This window comes from Neolamprologus multifasciatus, chromosome 14, assembly GCF_963576455.1.
Source record: "Neolamprologus multifasciatus chromosome 14, fNeoMul1.2, whole genome shotgun sequence".
Lineage (NCBI taxonomy): Eukaryota > Metazoa > Chordata > Actinopteri > Cichliformes > Cichlidae > Neolamprologus > Neolamprologus multifasciatus.
The window spans coordinates 17,249,309-17,273,302 of record NC_140452.1 but is presented as its reverse complement, the minus strand read 5'-3'; the positions used below and the strand labels follow the sequence as shown (position 1 = coordinate 17,273,302).

The 23,994-nt window shown below is 40.2% G+C and overlaps 3 protein-coding genes across 4 annotated transcripts in view; 1 reads left to right on the top strand and 2 right to left on the bottom strand.

The window, feature by feature from the left end:
• Positions 1–16,690, bottom strand: part of LOC146503850 (uncharacterized) — a 103,797-nt gene extending 87,107 nt beyond the window's left edge. The window contains exon 1 of the mRNA XM_085184382.1: positions 15,345–16,690. The gene's annotated coding sequence lies outside the window, so the exon portion shown is untranslated. The remainder of the gene's footprint in view (positions 1–15,344) is intronic.
• Positions 6,757–14,544, top strand: aqp11 (aquaporin 11). Its single transcript, XM_085183918.1, has 3 exons — positions 6,757–7,475; positions 10,153–10,269; positions 13,774–14,544. The coding sequence occupies exons 1-3, from the start codon at positions 6,878–6,880 to the stop codon at positions 13,872–13,874; spliced, it is 816 nt and encodes a 271-aa protein (XP_085040044.1). The 5' UTR covers positions 6,757–6,877; the 3' UTR covers positions 13,875–14,544.
• Positions 16,691–16,817: 127 nt separating the features above from the next.
• clns1a (chloride channel, nucleotide-sensitive, 1A) lies at positions 16,818–23,116 on the bottom strand. 2 transcript variants are annotated; one of them, XM_085183921.1, is made up of 7 exons: positions 22,713–23,116; positions 21,648–21,784; positions 21,316–21,447; positions 21,089–21,210; positions 18,634–18,802; positions 17,897–17,963; positions 16,818–17,185 (listed from the first exon to the last, which is right to left on the bottom strand). In XM_085183921.1, coding segments are annotated over exons 1-7 (747 nt in total). In that variant the 5' UTR covers positions 22,832–23,116; the 3' UTR covers positions 16,818–17,184. The 2 variants fall into 2 exon arrangements, with proteins under 2 accessions (XP_085040047.1, XP_085040045.1); XM_085183919.1 differs by lacking the exon at positions 16,818–17,185 and having other exon boundaries at positions 17,893–17,963.
• Positions 23,117–23,994: the final 878 nt, after the last annotated feature.

Here is a 23,994-nt window from a genome sequence, read left to right as displayed (position 1 = left end):
CCTGTGTGCCAAGTTTCATCCAGATTTACTGTAAAATTCCTCAGAAATTAAAGGACATTTATATTCAATGCAATACAGTCAATTATTGCTGGCTGACTTCTGGGCCAGAAGTCAGCCAGCAGTGCCGGCTTCACACCAGATCCAGGCAACACCCGTCTGCTATGTGGGATGACTTGTTCTTTTGGCGTTTTAGTTGTGGATTATGTTTGGGCTGTGTCTCTTGCCCTTCCAGTATAGTATTGTTTTCTTGTGCTTCTAAGTGTCCCTTTGTTTCTTTTTAGGTTATGTAGTATGGGTTAGGGATATTTTGTATGTTGTTTTTGTTTAATAAATCCGCCTTTTGGCAGATGTGCCTGAGTTCTGTTATTTAGTGTCACTTTGAAAGGCACACAGCCAGCATTGACATATAATTGTTCTTTCAATTTTTGATAAAGATTACAGTGAATTGAGATGTAACTTGGCCCAGAGATACCGTAGGTCGCCCAGAGTAAGACGGTGTTGAAAGTTGGACCTCAACTACTAAGGATGATTTTTAATGAATTTTTGAATATGATGCAATATTTAAGTAAGTGTATTGAATTCAATATACATGTCCTTTAATTTCTGAGGAATCTTACAGTAAATCTGGATGAAACTTGGCACACAGGTACAGTAGGCTTCCCAGAGAAGGAATCTGTTGAAAGTTGGACCTCAACTACTAAGGATGATTTTTAATGAATTTTTGAAATGTACATAATTGTAGTGTATTGACTGTATTGCATTGAATATAAATGTCCTTTAATTTCTGAGGAATTTTACAGTAAATCTGGATGAAACTTGGCACACAGGTACAGTAGGTGTCCCAGAGGAGGGATGTGTTGAAAGTTGGACCTCAACTACTAAGGATGATTTTTAATGAATTTTTGAAATTTGACATAATTGTAGTGTATTGACTGTATTGCATTGAATATAAGTTTCCTTTAATTTCTGAGGAATTCTAAAGTAAATCTGGATGAAACTTGGCACACAGGTACAGTAGGCTTCCCAGAGAAGGAATCTGTTGAAAGTTGGACCTCAACTACTAAGGATGATTTTTAATGAATTTTGAAATTTGACATAATTGTAGTGTATTGACTGTATTGCATTGAATATAAATGTCCTTTAATTTCTGAGGAATTCTACAGTAAATCTGGATGAAACTTGGCACACAGGTACAGTAGGCTTCCCAGAGAAGGAATCTGTTGAAAGTTGGACCTCAACTACTAAGGATGATTTTTAATGAATTTTTGAAATTTGACATAATTGTAGTGTATTGACTGTATTGCATTGAATATAAGTTTCCTTTAATTTCTGAGGAATTCTACAGTAAATCTGGATGAAACTTGGCACACAGGTACAGTAGGTGTCCCAGAGAAGGAATCTGTTGAAAGTTGGACCTCAACTACTAAGGATGATTTTTAATGAATTTTTGAAATGTACATAATTGTAGTGTATTGACTGTATTGCATTGAATATAAATGTCCTTTAATTTCTGAGGAATTTTACAGTAAATCTGGATGAAACTTGGCACACAGGTACAGTAGGTGTCCCAGAGACGGAATGTGTTGAAAGTTGGACCTCAACTACTAAGGATGATTTTTAATGAATTTTTGAAATTTGACATAATTGTAGTGTATTGACTGTATTGCATTGAATATAAATGTCCTTTAATTTCTGAGGAATTTTACAGTAAATCTGGATGAAACTTGGCACACAGGTACAGTAGGTGTCCCAGAGAAGGAATGTGTTGAAAGTTGGACCTCAACTACTAAGGATGATTTTTAATGAATTTTTGAAATTTGACATAATTGTAGTGTATTGACTGTATTGCATTGAATATAAGTTTCCTTTAATTTCTGAGGAATTTTACAGTAAATCTGGATGAAACTTGGCACACAGGTACAGTAGGTGTCCCAGAGGAGGGATGTGTTGAAAGTTGGACCTCAACTACTAAGGATGATTTTTAATGAATTTCTGTAATAGACATAATTGTAGTGTATTGACTGTATTGCATTGAATATAAATGTCCTTTAATTTCTGAGGAATTTTACAGTAAATCTGGATGAAACTTGGCACACAGGTACAGTAGGTGTCCCAGAGAAGGAATGTGTTGAAAGTTGGACCTCAACTACTAAGGATGATTTTTAATGAATTTTTGTAATAGACATAATTGTAGTGTATTGACTGTATTGCATTGAATATAAATGTCCTTTAATTTCTGAGGAATTTTACAGTAAATCTGGATGAAACTTGGCACACAGGTACAGTAGGCTTCCCAGAGAAGGAATCTGTTGAAAGTTGGACCTCAACTACTAAGGATGATTTTTAATGAATTTTTGTAATAGACATAATTGTATTGACTGTATTGGGCTGTTCCATCGTAATGTGTGCGCGCGCGTGCGCGTGTGCGCGGGTCTAGGCTCTCAATCGGGATATAAAGCGAAAAGGCGCTACCGTAAAGACTGGTGTAAAAGCGCAAGGAAATTTATGCGGCGGATAAGAGGCGGCTGGCTTGATCGCGGCTCACAAATGACGGCTCACTTTACCGCGGTCTCCCTCTCCCGTTTCTACTTCAATCATGAAAACTGATCAATGATCAGCTGATCGGCTCTCTTGTTTGTTTATCGCCCACTTTGCGCCAGAAAGAGGAAACCAGCCGATGTCGCGTTAAACAACAGCAGCACGTTTAAGCTTGATCAGCTGTTGTTAGAACTTATTTAATATTAATTTCTAGTATCAGCTGATGTTTGCTGGAGCCACAGCTGCAAAATAGCTGCTGGTCATGATATCGGTTTGGTTATCTGGTGAGAGGGAAACATGAAGATGAAACCAGGAGATGTCCTTACTGAATCATCAGAGCTGAACAGGTGATGGAGAAACAGGTTTACCTTTTAGGTGACATGAATGAGTTGAAGGGAAGTTATGAACTGATTCTGAGAAACAGATAACCCCAGGATCCTTTTTAGGTAGCTGACAGCTGGTAACTGTGCAGGGGCGGATCTAGCAAAGTTTTGCCAGGGGGGCCAGGTAGGGCATTAACAGGGAGAGGTGGGCACAAAGAAATACTTTTCTTTCTTATTCTCATTTAAAATGTCTAGCTTTTAAAAAATAATTATCTGAATCTTACAACAAACGATTGATAGATTGATGCATATATACCATCAAAACAGTGTACATCACTGTCACAACAGCGTTTGTTTTCATTCAAGGCTTTATGATTTTTCCTATAATGGTGGGCCGGTCTCTAGTCAAAATGCCCGGGCCAATTTTTTGTCCCCGTCCAGCCCTGTATGCAGCTCATCTGCAGTCTGGTGTTACTTACATCTTCCTATTCAGAAGGCAGAATTTCCGAGTTCTGAGTACAATCGAAAGCACCACGACTGCAGTTTTTGTGTTGGATGTAAAAGGCGCACATGACGCTGTGACGTAGGCTAGAATCATGGCAGCAGTCAATGACGGTCCAGGTGTGGGATTTCTCTCGTGGAAATATGCACATTATCTTTTCCTTTCTATTGGTAGGTGGCACAGTGCACTTGTGGCAAGTAAGCAAGCTAGAAGACTGGCAAAGTTATGGAAGCAACACATTAACAAGAGAATTCTGAGTAAAACCAAAGTTACTTTCCCTAGTAACTAGTTACTTTGAAAGTAATGAGTAACTTGAAGTAACTGAGTTACTTTTGATAGAAGTAACTAGTAATGTAACTAAGTTACTATTTTAAAGTAACTTACCCAACACTGGTTGGGAAACAAGCTCCAGCAGCTCTGCGCTCGAGGAAAAACTATATTTACTTATCTTGTGCAGAAAAATGTGCTGACATTGCGTTATATTGTGTGTTTAGTGCCCAGTTAAACTGTGACTATCACCAGGTAACGTGGACGTGTTTCTTAAATTAGCAGCAGGTGTTAAACAACCGCTGACAGGTGAGGAGGAGGAGGATGCATGCAGGTAAACTGAGGGCCTGTTGAGCTGATCGCTGGTGTCATGAGAAACACGTCAGCTCGTTCTTTATGTCTGTGAAGGTTCTCAGTCATCCAGGTCATCGTAGTCAAAGGAGCTTGCAAAGAAAGGTGTCTGGACTTCGTTAAGTTAAAGAAGGCGTCTGGACTTCTTTAAGTTAAAGAAGTCCAGACGCTTTTCTTTGCAAGCTCCTTTGACTCGTTCTTTATGTTACAGAAGCACAGAGACACAAGACCAGGCGGAAAGAGACGATCGTTCGGTAGGGATGGGTATCGAAACCCGGTTCTTGTTGAGAACCGGTTCCCAGTGTTTCAATACCTTGGAATTGCCATTTTTGCAAACGATTCCCTTATCGATTCCAGTCGCCCCGAATGACGTCACCACGTTGCGGAGCGTCATTTACCTGGCAGGAAACACGGCGCCCAAAAGTTTGCTTATACTTTAGAGAACGGATGACAACGGGGCAACTTGCAAAATAGATATTTCATGTTTTTAATTCCGCTCCGGACTCGCGAATCTCAACCCAGCAGCAGCGGTAATGTTTGCACGTCCTCTCCCGTTAATGTGGCAGGTAAATAATCAACTAACACTGCATATTATGTTTGCGCGATCTGCCTTATTACAAAACCTGCCATTACTGTGCGTTTAGGTGACCATGATGAGAGAGACAGACAGAGTCTGGCTCAGATGCTGGCTCAGATGCTGGCAGTTCTCGCTGCAGTCTACCGGTAGCGTCTCCTTTCAGGCCAGGATAGACGAATGTCACCGAGCAGTGACTAAGTTTGTGGTCAAAGGCTTGCACCCATTTGCCACAGCAGATGCCCCGATTTTTGGTAAGTGAATGTGTTTAATTGTAGGCAGGGACATTACTGGATATTCTTGTGTAATTGCTACAGAATAATTTATGTTATACTTTGTTATTGCTACAAAAGAATATTTATTTTATTATTTTACATTTACAATTTTTTTTCCTGGGGACCCTGTGACGCCCCATTGAAGAGCCGTAGGCTGTGGATCTCTTAAGATGTCACTGTTGGGTTTGTAAGGCCATGTTACTCCTAAATTTCTATCTTGTACGAAGAGAAGATATAAAACAAAGTTCTAAGCTAATCGACCTTAGTGTTCTCCTTTTTTAAAAAGAATCGATAAGAGAATCGATAAAGAATCGAATCGTTAAACAGAATCGAAAATGGAATCGGAATCGTGAAAATCCTATCAATACCCATCCCTATCGTTCGGTGAAAATGAGAATCTGCAAATGCAACATGTGGAACACAAAGAGTGGAATATCTAAACAAACCGGTTAACGTAGCCCCCACCCCTCCAAAACAAACAAATACACACAAAATAGTTAAGCTGGAACACTGGGGCTGTGAGCTCGGTGTCAGCTGACTGTTAGCAGAGCTGGTGAAATGTCTGAAAACATCTGAGGACTTTTGCAAACATGTTCTATGTTGACAACCTGACCAGACATTCGCAGCTAAAACACTATTATTAAAACTACACCATTGCTGCCTGTGATTTGAAATGCATTCTGGGATACCAAGTCGACACAAGCAATCGATTATCTAGGATTGACCTGTCTTGCCTTACTTTGCACGGCAACCAATCAAATGTTAGAAAAGCTGCATGGCAGCGTTAGGCCCGCCCCCTGAGTTTGATGGGTGAGGCTGACAGATAAAATTATTTCATGGTGAGACCTGAAGGAGTCAACTGTGCAATAATTAATTAAAATGTGAAATAAAGAAATAATTAATTAAATGTGTCAATAATTAATTAAAATGTGAAATAAAGAAATAATAAATTAAACGTGTCAATAATTAATTAAATGTGTCATTAATTAATTAAATATGTCAATAATTAATTAATTACACGTGTTATAAATATTTATGTAATTAATTATTTCCGAATTTAAATTAATTATTGCCACATTTAATTAATTATTAAATGGTGTATTTAATTAATTCATTATGGCAGTCCTGGCGTTCCATACAAACCGGCTCTTCAGGTTGTTTTGTTGCTTTAATTAATTTATTGTTAACAATAATATAAAATTATGCACAAAAGGAATTACTGATGTAAAAAAAAAAGTGGTTTTACTTATATATGTTTATATATAGATATATGCGGTGGCCCCTAGAGATAAAACACGTACAAACTCCAAAACACATTTCTAGCATGAACTGAACTTCCAAAACAGAGCTACCTAGATTACTTAAATTACACAACTGAAAGCATATGTGTATTGTTTGTGTATTTATACACAGGCACTCATATATATTCAAATAATTCAAAAAATGTTCATTTACCTGTTACTACCACACACCAAATCCGGTTGTTGGTACTTGCTGGCTTGTGTAGCCACTAGGTAACAAAAGCTCAACACTGCGCCTAGCATCCTGGAGAACTTCTGTTGTGTTTTGTACATGTTTGGAGTTTTTATGTGTTTCTGAGTTTTTATGTGTTTTGGAGTTTGCACGTGCCTTGTCTGTAGGGGCCACCGTAAATATACTTTTATTTATTCACTCCACATAAAATGTAATAAATAAATCATACAATACAAAAACCAACTATTCACATTTCAAATTTTCAGCTTTTTCCTTTGATATTTCGTTCGCGACCGACACATCACTAGTCCGTACTGTGAGCAGACAACCAGTAGGAGGAGGACTGCGGAGCTCAGTCACTTCCGCACCATGTGAGCCACCGGGACTGGAGCTCATTTGCTCCCGCTTGAACTCCACATCCTCCGGTATAGAGAAGCAGCACCCCGGCACAGCAAAGACTTCCGCACCCCATCATCAGGGCGCTCTAGTGGGAGAAAGGAGGCCCGCAGCTCAGTGCACGCAGCGGCCACGCACAGGGACCGTCCCCGGCTGGGAGCACGGACCGGCCGGCAGCATGTCTGCGGACGTGGCGGTGTCTTTGGCGGTGCTCGCGGGGATCGTCGTGCTGAGCGACGTGACCCGCAGGTTGCTGGCTCGGGCCCTAGCAGACACCGGGCTCTCCGAGTACGTGGTGGAGCTCGTGTCCACCTTCCAGCTGTGCTGCTGCACCCACGAGCTCAAGCTGCTGTCCGAGGTGGGCGGCATCGAGCCTTGTCTCGCGCTCACCTTCACGTATTTGGCGTCGGTGGTCCACGGGCTCACCTTCAGCGGGGCGATCGGGAACCCCTCCGGTGCGCTCGAGCGCGCCTACCACGCCAAGTTGTCGGGCTCCCGCGCCCTGCGGAGGATCGCGTGCCAGTTCGCGGCGGCCGCCGTTGCACGCGCCGCGGTGCCGAGGCTGTGGGGGGTCGGGCTGTCGAGACTGCACGCGCGACACAAGCTGTTCGGGTTCCGATGCACCAGCCCCATCCACGCGCCCCTGCACGAGGCCGCTGCGGTTGAGCTCGCGTGCGCCTTTACGGTTCAGACTGTTATCACGCACACGCAATCGGTGCAGGAGAAATACCGCGTGCACGCCGTGGCTGCGGTCATCACCACAGCGGTTTATGCAGGTATGATAACTCTATATGACTGCTGCAGGGAATCAAATCCGTCTCCACCGCTAATTAATCACGTGATCGGAAATCACGACCACATCAGAGTATTTACATGGTGCCGGGGTCTGTTGCGGGTAGGGATGGGTATCGTTTAGGTTTTATCCGATACCAGTACCAAACCGGTACTTTTGAAACGGTGCCGGTGCTTAAACGGTGCTCGAACCGGTGCTTAAAGAATGGAGAACACAAGCTTTGTCCAAAAACCTCTCATGTTCAGCTGTTTTTTTGTAAAAAGATAACAATGTTAGCCTTTTTTGCAGCTATAGGGCATATATGGTATCACTCTTGGCTGGAAGCAGCTTAAACAATGGAAAAAACACAAATTTGTCCAAAAACCTCATGTTTAACTGTTTCCCACTTTTTCTTTGGTCATTTTAGCCTTTTTGGCCAGGGTGAAGGGAGTATCTGCCATCAAACAAGAAGGCAGCCGCATGTAGCTATGATGATGTTTGCTAGTTCACCTTACATGCATTAATTTAATAACGTGGTTAGCCTACTCAACGTAAATTACACACGAACAACATTAAGCTACTCACGCAGAGAAGAACGGCTGCTGCTGCCATCATCATCCTCATCATTTCTGCTACACTGGCAGGGCTAGGGGCCAGGACTCTCCTCTTCAGCTTTTTGGGGGATGTTGCTAATTCTGGGTCCGATAACAGGCACCACACCTGCAGTAGATGCGCTCGGTGTGAGGTCTCGCAGCAAGCTATCAAATACGGCGCATTTCTCGGCTTTTAAAAAAAGACGCTATGCGTCGCCAGGTGTTTCATCGGATTTCAGGTGTTACCTCCTTTCCACAGTATCAGCTTAAAGCACTTGTTGCAGGCTGCTGAGTTTGCATATTTTGCTGTGAAGTACAGCCAGACTTTTGACCGCTTCGTCTTGGACATTTTTAATCTGTAGCTCTGCTCTAAAAGAACGTACGTACCTGGACCCGCCTACTATCCCCGGAAACGTAAAATGATTGGCTACAATTCGAAGTGTATCGCATCTCAGGAAAAATAAAGCACCGAAATAAAGCACCGAAATGTGCGCTGCTTTTCGGTCTGGTTACTACCGTTTATGTCAGAACCGGTGCCATCATGGCACCGGACACCGGTACCCATCCCTAGTTGCGGGAGACACGAACCGGGCACCAATCAGACACTTCAGCCACGAATACATAAAAATCACCTAAATGTGGCTGAACAGTGGCTCAGACCTCCTGCTCTCATAAACACGCATAGCGGTGTGAGGGACGGAGCCGCTTTGTTTGTGGTAGTTTTCATCATATTACACACAAAAGTGTGCAGCTTATAGTTATGTGGCAACGTGTCTCAGGGTAGTGCAGGCATCAAAAGGCAGTGACACGTTACCCTGCGGGAGAGCCATCATAACGGTCTCTCTTCACAAACACTGGGGGCTTGGAAAAGCCTCAGTGCTAAAGTGTTAAGAATGGGAGCCAATCAGGTGGCAGCGTGACCTTAGAACCTTTACTCTGAGTGTGTGTAGAGGGACACGTGTTCACTGTGTGTTTATATAGAACAAGCAGACTGGGACAATTATGATCAAACCAAACTCAACGCTTAAAATCGACTCCTTATCTTTGATCCGTCCTCAACTGGTCGTGAACGTGATGGTCAGCCAGGTATCCAGTTTACCTTTGAGTGTCAGATTTAGGCAGATTTGATTGCTTCCGTTTCATAATGACAGATTTAAGTGAACTCCTCTGTCTCCATTCCCAGACTGCTACTTTTTAATAACCTTTCCTTTAACTTGCTCCGAGTGCTCTTTTGTCTGCATGGTGTAACTGTAGCCTGGCATGCTGAATAACCAGTGAGTGGACCTTCCAGAAATTTTAGGATTTTATAAGTCATTTGGCTGTTGAATGAGGTTAGTCATCTTTAAAGAGGTGAATATTTATGGAGTCATCAGTTGACGTTCGTTTGTGGAAGTCTGTTTTCACTCTGATAATAAAGAGGATTTATTTATTTCATTGACCAATAATAAAAAGACTGTTATTATATTTTTAACATTATATGATTATATTCACAGTGATGCTTCGAGGAAGACTGCACTGTTTGTCCCAGAATAATCAAACTGCAATGAAATACATTCACTAATTTACTATTTGGAACTAACACACTATTAGTACATCTCAGAGACACCTTCTTTCTCACATGAAGAGTAACAGATTACATCTCTCACTGTGTCCGACCAACCAACTCCCGTGTAAAGTCAGTTATTAGCAGTTTTTTAACTACACCCGTAAATGAACGTTTGACTGAATGCTGGTAAGTGAATACTGAGAAGTTAGGAGGAAATGTTTTCAAATTTTCCTCCAGAGAATCTGATTAATATCTAAGCAAGAATCTGTTTGATCAATGACCTTTTTTCAGCCAGTAACCTTTAAAGTCACACATCCGCTGGAATATTATAATTTTCTGCTCTCTTTTTATACCTTTATGGAGAAGAAAAGCGTCTGGAGTCCTGATGCTTTTCTATCCAAATATGACCTGGATGACTGAGAACCTTCACAGACTTTAACTTTCTAAGGCAGATTCAGGAATACAGCTGCTTTGTGCTGTATAGCAGATTTAAATGATGAACAAATGTGAGTTCACTAATAAAACTGTGCATGTGTGTCCAGGTGGCAGCGTGACCGGAGCTGTCTTTAACCCAGCGCTGGCCTTCTCCACACAGTTCCCCTGCAGTGGACACTCCTTCCTCGAGTACTGCGTGGTCTACTGGCTGGGCCCGCTGCTCGGTGAGACTAACACACCTGACAGAGACGTTAGAAAATCTCAACTTAAAGAGATCACAAGTATTTTTTCTGCTGCCGACTGAAGCCAGTAACATCAGTTTGAAAATAGTTTTTAATGTGATTTTTGCACAAACTGGCTGGAAAATCCTCAGTGCTATAAATTATAAACATGTAAACTTTTTTCTAAATTGAAATTTCTTCTGGATTTTCATTTTGTTTATAAACACGACAGCTCAAAAAGTCCTGAATGAATTCTGATAAAACTTTGAGGGGGTGTAACGTGGAGTCATGTTAACAATCCAGTAACATTTGCCTTACATGCTATTTGAAAATAGACAAAAAGCCTTTTAACTAAGAAAATATGATTCTTACAAGTGTGGTGTGTATTGTCAACATATAGAAAATACCACATAAAGGTTTAAAATATCCTATCACATTTGACCTCTGACCTTGCCTTCAAGGTCAGTTGATTGCTTTGAATGTCAAAGGGATAATAATAGAGCTATGTAAAACTATGTTTCTTACTGTCATTGTATTTTCATCATGTCGGCATATAGGGAATGATAAATTGGGTTCCTGAATATCACCTTATTTTGGACCTTCTTTCTGACCTTCTCAGTCTTTCCATGTTCTGTGCAATATTTTGGTCTCAGTGAAATTACCATCCCCACCCTAAATGACCATAGCCCTACCCTTATTTATTTTTTTATTATATTGTATAACTGCCCTTGTATACCACCCCACAATGTTTCTGTTTCAATGTTTGTACGCATACACCATGTATATAGTATAGAATAGAATGCCTTTATTGTCACTATACAGTTGTACAATGAGATACAGAGCATCTCCTACTCAGTGCAAACATGCTGGGGGGGGGGGGGGGGCACAGTTCTGCAGCGCTATATACATAGTACATGGATAGTATTAACAGAGGGAAAAGATATATATATATATATAAAATGTACAAATATACAAGCCGGTTTAAAAAAAAAAAGTAATATGTAATAAATAATGTTGTGTATATACAGTTGTGTTATTGCACATAGAATTGGTATTGCACAGTGGTGGTCCATAGAGGAAGTAGGAAGAAAAGGAAAAGAAAAAAAAGAAAGGGGGGGCTGTGTTATCGGTGCATGTGTGAGTTCAGGGTGGTTATGGCTTTGGGGAAGAAACTGTCCATGAGGGAGGGGAGAGGGCAGCCGATGATCTTTTGTGCTGTCTTGACCACACTCTGAAGCCTCACTCTATCCGCCTTGGTGCAGCTGCCATACCATACCGTGATGCAGTAGGTTAGCAGGCTCTCAATGGACGAGCGATAGAAGGTCAGCAGCAGGTTGGAGTTCAGCTTATACTTCCTGAGGACTCTCAGGAAGTGCAGCCACTGTTGGGCCTTCTTGACGACCGCTGAGATGTTCTCTGCTTGCTTTTTATTTTTTATTTTTTCCCTCCTTGTATATTGTTTTCTTTTCTTTACTTTTGCACCTTTGTGGTCCAGCTACCCAATTTCGCTGTGCAAGAAACCGCTCGATGACAATAAAAGGCTCTAAGTTCTTTAAGGTCAAATACAGCCAAACCTTCATAAAATGTTTTTAATCTTTAAAACTGTGCTTAAAATGCTGCTGCCTTTGACGACAGTTAGGAAGTTGCACTGGTATATGCGGATTTTAAATATCACAATATAGTTTCGATCCAAATATCATGTCACATTTGACCTCTGACCTCACTTTTACCCTTCACATCTGCCTTTCTTTCAAGTTGAGTCCAAAACGTGGTGCAGCCTTAAAGACAGTTTCGTCTTTATATTTCAAGGACAGATTCAAGATAGAAAATATTTTTACACGACGGTACACAGAAATAAAGAGCTGTGGTCATAAATGACCCCTCTTTGCCACGTGGATCACCGGTAAAGGTTTTAGTTGAACTTTTAGACAGAAGAAACCACATTAGCGATGAGCACTGCTACGTTTTAGTGCCTGTGTCTCTGGCAGCCAGCGAGCCAGTTGTGTTCAAAGTGTTGACACAAATCTGATAAGCTGCTTAAATATTAAAATCTCATGACTCATTTGTTTGAAGCAAAGATGTGTGTAATTTACCTTCGCTGGCAGAGCGACGAGCGTCTAAAAATATCTTCTAGTGCTTCAGGAATGACATAATTTGTTTAATGGAATAAATCCCATGATTGCCGTTTCAGGATTCAGGCACATTTAATTTGATGCAACAGCAAAACTCAAAAACGTGAGAGAGCACACATCAGATTTTGGTCGATGAAATATTCCAGTTTTTGACTGACATTTGTTGTGTAGTTAAAAAATAAGACAGCTTTGGATAAAAAAAAACCCCGAGGTGACTGTTGTTTGGGAGTTGTTTCATTTATCTGAGCGGTGTGCATTGCTTCACAGTAACACCTTAAATGTTTTATTCAGAAGTTTCATGGTTGATATCAGTGTTGGTCAAGTTACTTGAAAAAAGTAATCAGTAACTAATTACTGATTACTTCCTCAAAAAAGTAATCCAGTTACTTTACTGATGACTTATTTTCAAAAGTAATTAATTACTTAGTTACTTAGTTACTTTTTAAAAACACAATTTACAACCTGAATAGGTGATAAAGTGATAGATCTTTCAGCCCAATTCTACTTTTTCTGCATAATCCATCATATAAAATCTAATCAAATGGAAAAGTCTCTTTTTAAAACTTGTTTTATTCGTTTTATCTTTTAACTTTATGCATCAAGCAAAATTTTAATTATATGCAACATTCTCTGACAGGAAGAAATTTGTTTAACATTTAAACCTATTTTCTTCACATTCCAGCACATAAAATAAAATATTTTTTGTGTTTACACTCACTCTTTCAAATAGATCCAAGTAAAACACAGCAGAAAATAAATAAAGTCACAGACTAGCGCTCCTGTTGCTCTATTTTCACCTGTAAAGCAGGAGTGGGGCAGGCGGAGGTTTACCCTGGTGCAGGTGTGCCGCAGCGGTCAGTGGAAGGATACGGCAGTTTCTCTGTGAATTTCCCATTACTTCGTTGCGCACTCGGTGCTTGCTCGGAAGTTTAGGGTTTTTTTCGCTGTAAAAAGAAGATTTCTTCCCACGCACAACGGACACTAATGTTTTTGTCACTTTTCATGGAATCAAACTCAAAGTAAGGTCAGTACTTCCACGCTTTAAATGCTGCACGCTCATACTCTCTCCCGCACTCGATATATGATCCATTGTTGATCTGCACACAGCTGTTGTCACGAATGTCGCACTTGCTTACATCACTGTCATGACACATTCTCGCAAAGAAATCACGGTTTTAGTAACGCAGTAACGCAGCGTTCCTACGGGAAAGTAACGGTAATCTAATTACCGTTTTTGCAATAGTAATCCCTTACTCTACTCGTTACTTGAAAAAAGTAGTCGGATTACTGCCCATCTCTGGTTGATATACAGAAAACAACTTTTGTCTTAAAAGTTTAATTTTTTTCCTCTTCTTCTGTATCGTGGCTCTTTCAGGGATGATGAGCTCGGTGCTGCTGTTCGACAAACTCGTCCCTGCGCTCTCAACAAAACCGTCACCTCGCCATCTTCCCACGGAGAGCAAGAAGAAGGCGTGAGCGTTGCAGGACGGCGATTTTCAGGTGAAGCTGTTTGTGACGGACTGTCAACCTGCTGCTGAGAAAGAAGGAAGAGGAAGAACGGCACGAATGCACTTCTTTTTAAGGGATACCAGAAAGCACATCTGAGGAGTTCAACACAAAATTAGCTTTTAAATTTGTGAACAGGGCAACGCCAACATTTTACTTTCAATCAAACCTGTAGAACTTTTTGTATTTTTAATGCTGAGTCAACACACTGACCTTTTTTAGGGTTACTAAAATAATGTTTGCATGAGTTTTTTTAATTTTTTAATTTTTAAAAAGACTGGAACCACAGAGCTGATATAAAGGACACAGATGTGTTGTAACCCTGCAAACAAATGTTATACAGTCACATACACTTAGCCCCTATTTTATGTTTAAATCACTTTTTAAGTTACTAAACTAATCTGACAACTGCAAACTGAAAATGTGATGTAGCACAATATTGCAACAACCTCATTAGTCTGTCTTTGAGTAAATGATCTGTGTATTTTAGTCATATTTTTACCTAATATAACATTCCTGAGCCATGCACGGTGTAGGAGTGTACATGCACATGTCTGTTAGTTTTTGCACAAATGCAATTAGTGCCTTTGAGCTCTTTGTAAATACTGTACATGCAAAAATAAATAAACTGTGTAGTCAGTGCTGATTGGTTGTTTCTTTGATCCTGGGAAGGGTTCAGCAAAAACAGTGTTTCCAAAGAAGCCACGAAAAGTTATTAGCTTCATACTATTAAAGCTGTCCTGAAATTTTACACATTTCAGGGCTGAAAAACACATTTCAGCCAAATCCAAGTGTCAGTCTGAACACATCTGTTGCTGTTAAATATGCATCAGTTTTATGTTGATACCATAAAGCAGGGGTCTCAACCTTAAATGAGCTGTGGGCCACTGCTGCGCTGCCATCTCATTGGAGGGCCACTTTAGTGTTCAAGTAGTACCAGAAAACAAGAAAACATCACATAATTGTGTTTGTATTTAACAAAATAAAAACGCAGACATAAGTGTACACATCAGTTTTTGACTCTCTCACTGGACTAACGCAGCCAATCCCTCAGCATGTTTGTGCTCTCTGCTCTTGTTGCCTTCATATTAAAAAACTTTTTGCTTTTTAAAGAACTCACTTTAACATCCTCCCTAACAAAAAAAAAGTAACTTCAAGGACCAAATTCCATTGTATTTTGTTCACCTCAATATATGGGCCGCAAATAGGTGTGACGTGGGCCGCGGGTTTGAGACGCCTGCCGTAAAGTTTGATTTGTTTTCTGATGATTAACTGAAGGAAACTTCAAAAATGGCGTTTTTATTTCACCATGTGGGATACATGGCTGCTCAAATAAGTTAAATAAAGATATTTTTGATTTCTTCTGTGCAGATAATCTGCAAGATGGAAAACCTTTACAAGCTGATGCAATAATTGGCTCAATCACTATTTTATGATTACCGTTTTTTTCATCATCATCATTTATTTATTTATATAGCACTTTAAAAACGCACCTGGTAGACCAAAGTGCTGTACAATACTAATATGCACATAGTAATAAAACCAGACATAGCAATAAAATTAAAAAATATATATATATATCAGTTACCCACAGAGTTAAAAGCCAGGGAATAAAAATAGGTTTTTAATAAAGACATAAAAACTGGCACTGATGTAGCCTGTCTAATATGGAGAGGAAGGTTATTCCAAAGCATCGGCGCAGCAACAGAGAACGCTCGGTCTCTAAGTTTCAGCCGTGACTTTAGGACCGAAAGCAGCAACTGCTCAGCTGACCGAAGGGAATGAGTGGGGACGTGAGGCTTCAACAAGTCAGACAAATAAACAGGTGCCAGACCATTTAGAGATTTAAAAACCAATAAAAGGACTTTAAAACGGATCCTGAATTCAATTGGAAGCCAGTGTAAAGAGGCCAAAATCGGAGTGATGTGATCAAATTTTCTTCTGCCAGTTAAAAATTGTGCCGCAGCATTTTGCACTAATTGCAAGCGTGACAAAGTGCCCTGCCCAACCCCTGTTAAAAGAGAATTACAATAATCTAAACGTGAGGTAATAAAGGCATGAATAACACTTTCCAAGTCACGCTTGGAAAGAAAGGGCTTAACCTTCGATAAACGTCTGAGGTGATAAAATGCTGATTTTGCCACCCCGTTTACATGGTCATCAAAGGTAAGTGCAGAATCAATTTTAACTCCGAGATTTGTAATTTTGATAAAGTCCATTAAACATTTGCAAAATTCAAGACTCAATTCAGTGTCAAGATGCCCATCAAGAAAATATAATTTTGTGAGATTACACTTCCTCTTTTGACTGACCTTAGTGAGACCATGCAAAGCTGAAAATTACTCAGAAGCTTCTATCATATATAAAATCCTTAAAAAAAAGAAAGAAAAAGATTTGCCACCAGAGGCTCCTGGTGCTGCTCCTCGCATATCCAAATGAGTGGGCTTTCACTGCCTGTTCAATGACGGCTGAGGAGGAAGTGCAGGCTGTTTACCATTATTGGAAGGCTGGTGGTTTAATAGTCAGCTTCTCCAGATCCACCAGTATGGTCTATAGAATATAATGCTATGGAACTGTTCCATTTACAAACCCTGTAAAAAAATGATGTAATCAACACTTGGAGGACGATGGTTCAGCTTTTTTAGTTTGTAGGAAATAAATCACATCTATGACTCACACAGCTGACACCAACTTTAACCAGGAGCACTAGAGCTGCTGGCCTGAGAACAGCGCCTTACAAATGAACTGTTGATGCTCAAAAACAGGACTGAAGACAAACACCTCAAACTGTTGTGGTGTTTGAAATTCCGTGATATACGAATTAATGAGCAACTCCAGACGGACAAACTTTGGTGCTGCCATCCACATTGAGTTTCACTGTTATCTGCACTAACACTGAAATAAACAAGCTGATACAAAAACTACTTGTTTATTGACAATCACATACAAAGATCCACTGTCCCCAGCAAAAACATCAAATATTCAATTGGTCATTAGGTACAAAACAAACAAAAACTCAGCGTTAGTTGGTTTTACAAACACGTTCAGGACTGCATCTCAAAAGTCCAGAGTAGCTTTGTTACAGAAGTGCCTGACAGTATGTCGATGTGACCGTTATCGAATTAACAGAAACCACACGATGCGGCAGAGAAGATGTCAAGCTCAGCGGTAAAAGGTTTCACAGAAAAGACAGTAAGAGCTTTAAAGAAGTGCTGTTGTCCTTGTCTTCAATCCCACGATGCAACACTGATGCTTTGACCGGCTGCAGACACGATTTCCATCTACAGAAAGAGTCAGAACGCACACGAATGAACCAAACTGCAAACAGGGAACTTTTCTGTGGTCGCAAGTTCACGACACGGTTAATCAATGCAAACACTGATTGATGATTAGCTCAGTGGGTCGTGTGCAGTATGTTTCTCATCTCAGCACACATTTTACCTTTTATTCTGCATATGATATTCTGTATATATTATCACTGCCTTTTTTTAAATGGTAAATGGCCTGTATTTGTAAAGCGCTTTACTAGTCCAAGGACCACAAAGCGCTTTACACATCCAGTCATCCACCCAAACACATTTTTAGTTAAACAAGTGGTAGTGTAGTGTGAGTGTAGTTACATTTCACTAGCATGCTGAGATTCAGATGGTGGATCTGGACCCCAAAGATCATCACATGATCTTTTGCAGCCATTATAAATGTAATTGTACTTATTTTTGAAGCATGACGTAAATTAATTCTTATTTCAGTGGTAATTAAAATCAGCACTTATAGCATCACCTGTTAAATCTGATTAAAATGCTTAAAAGTGTGCCGCCTTTGCCCCAAAATGAAGTTTTAAAAAGATTTCCACCCTCAAGCTACTGTTTTACCACCACATTTTTCACAGAGCTTTCTCTTTCTCTTCATAACGTCTGCTCTTTGGCCAGACTGCCTGTTCCTGCTTCTAAAGGCCAATTCCTGCAAATGCTGACCGACACACTGAGACCTACCAGTGCTCTACGTCAGCATCCTCGAACTGACCCGCCTCCATCGCTGCTGTGTCCACCTCCATCCCATCTGTCAACATCACACCAGAAATAAATCTTAAAATAATTGATCCTCATCTTGCAAATCATCCAGAAATACTTTAATTTTCACTGCACAGAAAAGATTTTTGAGGAAATGTAAGTAATTTATATATGCTCTACATTATAAACTGAACAGTATATTTATTAGTCTCTCATTGACTGGTTAAAGCAAGAAAAACATAGGATAGTTTCGTTTTTAGTAACAACTGTACAGGTGATGATAACTCATACCAGAGCTTAAAGTTAGGGACTGGCTGCTTTGATTCACAGGTGTGTCACCACAGGTGTAGCTGCTAGCTGCCTGCTGAGCTTCCCCTCCACTCTGTCTATGCTGCTGGTGCCTCCTGAAGCATTTTAAAGAATTTATCTGACAAATACAGTTTGTTGAATAAACCAACATGGTGGCAACCAAAACACTAATGCTGCAAAGTTCAGACAGGCTGCATGCTGATCAACCATCCACCTTCCTGATACGCATCAGAGCAACGTCGAACATGAGTTGACCTTTTTTGTATCTACGGTGCCATTTTGTTTAGTTTTAGTCTAACTTTGTATTATTGTGTCCCTCACATCTGTCTCGTCGTGCTCCGTGTGTCATGTCATTACTTATTAAAACTAAAACACAAAGAGCGACAGGTCGAGGTTTGTGCGACTCTGACCTTCGAACTCGGCTTTTGTTTCTTCCGTCCGGACTCCAGCCATGTGGTACTGCTGAGCGACTGACTGAGCCAGCATCCCCTCTAGCCTCTCCAGCGTGGCCTGACCCTCCTGCGTTAGCGCCGACAGGCCCTCGTCGCAGGTGTAGAAGGTTGGGATGTCAGCGTGACCGTGCTCTAAGCAGGTGGAGGAGAGAGATGGTGATGCAGCAGCAACAATTTAAAGACAAATTCTACCTGTTTGTTTTTGCTGTAACATGATAAAGGTGTTGAAAGCTTTTACACACACAGACTATATCTCCCCCACTCATGAATTCTTTCTGCTGTTTTTTGTTGTTGGAACAAACAGTGGCATCTCCAGTCTGCCCTGTAAGTCTGACATCATTAGCCGTTCCATCTAAAGATGATGCACCATGTTCTGAGGGATTTCTGAAAAACTAAAATGTACAGCTCTGCTGTCACTTCACACATAAACAAAGACAGAAAACTAAACAGCTGTGTACCCATTCAAATCTTTGTTAGTCTCAGGCTACTTCCACACGTACCCGGGTATTTTTGAAAACGCAGCTTTTTCTATGCGTTTGCGCCTTTCGTCCACAAGTAAACGGCGTTTTTTGGTCACTGAAAACGGATATTTTTAAAAACTCAGTTTTTGCATTTAGATGTGGACGAGAAAAACAGAAAACGCAGCGTCAAAGGTGTGCGCCTTTTTTGACGTCACACTGTGCGCCACGTTATTGTTTCGTTGAAATGCATTTCTACAATACTGTTAATTGTACTCTCTGCAGTGTTTAAATGCTTACATATACACACAGTTACTGTCCCTCCACACATACGACTCGGTTCTGCTTCTATGCCCCATCTTTGTTTACTTTTTCCCACCGAGGCTTCTAGACTTCTGATTGGCCAACATTTCTGCATGGTTAGGAATATATCGCCACCTGTTGCTTTGGCATGTTTCTAGCAGCGTTTTCCTTCATTTCTGCCTTTACGTGTGGACGGGATTATTTTTTAAAACGAAAATGGAAAATCTCAGTTTTCAAAAATACCGTGGACGTAGCCTCAGAGTGATTCTTTTCTGATACCTTCAAGTATCTGGTGTCTGGCAAACCTGAGCGCTGGGCTGTAGTTACACCACATGGTTTTAAAAACTGAGCTTTAATATGTGCTGCAGATGAATAGTGGTAATAAAAACCCAGAGAGGCAGGCAGTGATCGTGATGACTAATTTTAAGGGCTTGTTCAGATTAAATGACCCTTAAAAACACAACAGTCGTTTGGACCTGGATGCAGGGTTCACACGTCATCGCTTAACAACAGGATAGCACGATCCCCTCACTCTTATTTTGAAAGTTCAGCTGCTAATAACCATCTATTCTCAGTCCTGCTGCTTCTTCAGTGATTTAAAGACAGATTTACAAAGAGTACTGTTTAATCCACCTGTGCACACTGCACTGCCATAAACATCAGTTACTCTGTGCTCATCTCATTTAAACTTACCAGCCTCTGCAAGCAAGCAGTCCGAGTCATCAGTCCGTGAAGGGGAAAGAGAAAAGACAGAAGGAGAAAAATGAAAAGACTTTTACATTCAGACAAAAGAACTATTTTATCAAATGTTCTTTACAGTAAACTATTTAAACTGGAACTATTTGGTAATCCTTATTTTCTGTCATATATGCAGCTACAATGGTGCGTGCTCAGAGTAAAACAGCCACCATAACAAATCATGAGATCACTATACTAACAAGTAATCATTATGAGCTTTTAAGCGCTTATTAATGAGGATTAGTTTATAACCTGGATCTGTCTAATCTCAAACATGGGGACATCCACAATGTGGCTAATCCGACCTTCTCTTTGCTAGACAAAGCTAATCAACAACAATTTCCCTTGTGGGATTAATAAAGTATCCATCCATCAGAAGGAAGCTTACTTAAATGGGAGGAGCTAAAGGAGATAAATGGGAGGGGTTTGTGTCAGACAAAGGAGCATCGAGGATGAACTGTGGTGCTGTCGGAAGGAGGAATAAAGTAAATATGAAATGTGTTTAAAGATAATTTAGTTTCCAAGAATAAAAATTTAAGGTTGGAAATGAGCAGAACAGGTAAACTTTACAAGAACAGCCATTGGTGATGTAAGAAATTCACTTCAATAAAAATACAATTAGGCACAAAGCCATTTCTACTCTGTATTCACAAATACAATAAAATGCTTAAAAAGAAAACTCAGTTTTTTTCTGGAAAGATTTTCTGCTTGTTCTACGTTTCTGAATTCATTTGAGGATTTATATCACTGTTTGTTGGAATGCGAGAAGCTGTTGTCTTCTTTGTGTCTGCTAAAGAGACAAAGAAGTGCACGAACAGAGGATCCTAAATCATCCAGACTGAAATCAGACCCATTTTTACAGGCCACTTCATTGTAACGTTGAGCCAGGTGCATTCTGCATCTATGCGTTTGAGTTTTGCCTCACCGGCTTCCTCCACGTCGTACTCCTCTCCTTCAAAGTCGTTGTCCGAGTCGTCATCCTCGGGATCGGGGTGGAGCGCCTGGCACTCGCACATGGCTGAGAACATGGACTCCACTGCAAGTAAGGCACACAAAGGTATAAGTGTGATGCTGCGCCATCTCCAACTGTCGTTTATACAGGATGTGCAGCCTGCTGCTCATCCTCAGCGAGGTCACTCACATGCCACTTTGTCGCTGGGAACAAATCGAATCTCTGTGATCACCCCTTCGTCTTCATCATCGTCACCACCATCACTGCTGTCGTCATCATCATCATCAGCTGCTTTCTCTGCCATTTCTGCCCCGTTCTCTTCTGTAAGGAAACAGGAGAAGTCGGCAGTGACCCAAAAACTCCTTCAGAAACTGTAAAGAAACTATTTGTAAACAACAGGTAAAAAACACGCTTTAACAACCCTGAAGACTGGACTCCCCCTGCCCCCCAAAAACTACATATTTTTGGGGGCCTAAACAAGTAAAAAGGGATATAAAGTTCAGATGTAAACTTCGCCTCACTGTTGAGTTTTCCGTTGACCATGACGTAGAGGTGTTCCTGTGGGTAAGCGCTGACGTCTCTGGAGATGGCGTGCAGACCGATGGAGGGATACTCCAGAGAGAAACCCAGGCCTGAGCTGTCAAACCACGACAGGCGCCTGATAAAAAGAAAACAAACTGCTTTAAACAACAGCACTAAACAACTTTTAGATGCTTTTAAATGTCTGCCAAGCTTATTATCTGACTTTTCTGGCAACGACTAATTACGGTCTCAACTGACTATTAATTTATCATATTATATTTTAAAAAATGTTTAAAAAATGCCAACTAAATTACTTTAACATTGTTTGCTTCTACTTTCTAAAAGTAAAAAAGTGCTAAAAAAAAAATGTAATGAGAAAATATGTAATTGTAATGCAACAGCGTGGGTCTGTGAGAAATATAACACAGCTGTAAAATCTGAATTTACACACACAATGTTTCCTTCCCAGTTTATTGCTGTTTTGTGCTTTTCCAAATTTTTTTACTAGCTTAAGAAAAATAAATTAAATAAATTAAGAATTGAATAACTGAAATAATATAGCAACACGAAGACAACAAGATGAAAAAGAACGCAAAGACAATGTAAAAAGGAAAGAAATACAATGATAGCACAGAAACAAATTCCAAAAAAATAAATATAAAAAATACATTTTTTTTTTTTTTTTAAAAATGAAAGAAAGGAAAAGGAAACCCGCCTTTTAACATTACCGAGAGTTTAAGGTATACCAAAACACACACAAAATATATCATGTTTACGGAGAGGTACAAGAAAAAAAATGTAATATAAATAATAAGTAAACATATTTATAATACTGGATTTAAAAGAAGACATCCACATTTTGTTCTGCAATGTATTATTTTGAAAGAGTGCGCTCCGGAAGTGATTTCAGCGCGCGGAGCAGACGTTTATTTTGTGTCTATAATGTAAACTGGTGTGATTTCCAATGAAGTGCGCGTGAAAGCCCGATAAGAACCTCAATAAACACGCCTGAACCCCAGACCCACGAGCCAAAGAGCAAAACACGTGCCACGTGCATCACTTACGTTTCTGCGACGTAGAGGGTGCCGCAGCCGAGCCGCTGGCCGTCCATCACCGCCGTGGTCTCGGCTTGTTCGTGTCTCACTCCCTCGGTGGGAGGGTGGAGGTTATTCAGTAATACCATAGTCCTCGGTCCGCTCGGACGGAAAAGAACAGAAACCGGTGAAAACGCGCAGCTGCGTGACAAATTTTGTGCTGGCTAAAGCTGGCTAATTTTACCCGGGATAACTTCTCAGTGCTAAATCAGTGTCCGACAGCTGGAGGCGAGTAAACGGCAGCCGTGCTATAACGCTTCTTCCCTTGGATTAGCAGATCCGGGACAGAAAGCTTTGAGTGCGAGAACAGGCGTGACAAAAACTGAAAACACTGGTTACAAAGTGCTTGTTCAGGGTGACGTCACGCTAAAGTATCGCGACAACACAGAACTCCCAACGAGAATTCACATACTCCAGATTGGCAGTTTAAAAAGCTGTCGCGAGATGGAGCTGTTTCCTAATCTTTTATTCCTAAAGATGTAGAAACATAAATTCTTACATTATTTACCCCCCCAAAAAAGTAAAAAAATAAACATTCTAACAAAGACTGAGCATATATACTACGGAAGCGTAGAGCTGCCACCCAGGCAAAAGAAAAATACAAGTGTATCACGTTATAACGTGAAAAGTTTATTGTTCTAACAAGATACTTTTCCTGTTTGTACAATATACTATCATGTTTGTACAATATACTTTTCACGTTTGAACAACATAATATCACGTTATTACAATATAATATTTATATTGTACGAACGTGATATTTATATTGTACGAACGTGATAATTATATTGTACGAACGTGATAATTATATTGTACGAACGTGATAATTATGTATATTGTAATAACGTGATATTATGTTGTTCAAACGTGAAAGGTATATTGTACAAACATGATAGTATATTGTACAAACATGATAGTATATTGTACAAACAGGAAAAGTATCTTGTTAGAACAATAAACTTTTCACGTTATAACGTGATACACTTGTATTTTTCTTTAGCCTGGGTGGCAGCTCTACGCTTCCGTAATTTTTACTTTGTTGATTTGTGCTTGTTTATAAAAAATCGTGTTTGTTCTGTATATATACGGAAGCGTAGAGCTGCCACCCAGGCTAAAGAAAAATACAAGTGTATCACGTTATAATGTGAAAAGTTTATTGTTCTAACAAGATACTTTTCCTGTTTGTACAATATACTATCATGTTTGTACAATATACTATCATGTTTGTACAATATACCTTTCACGTTTGAAC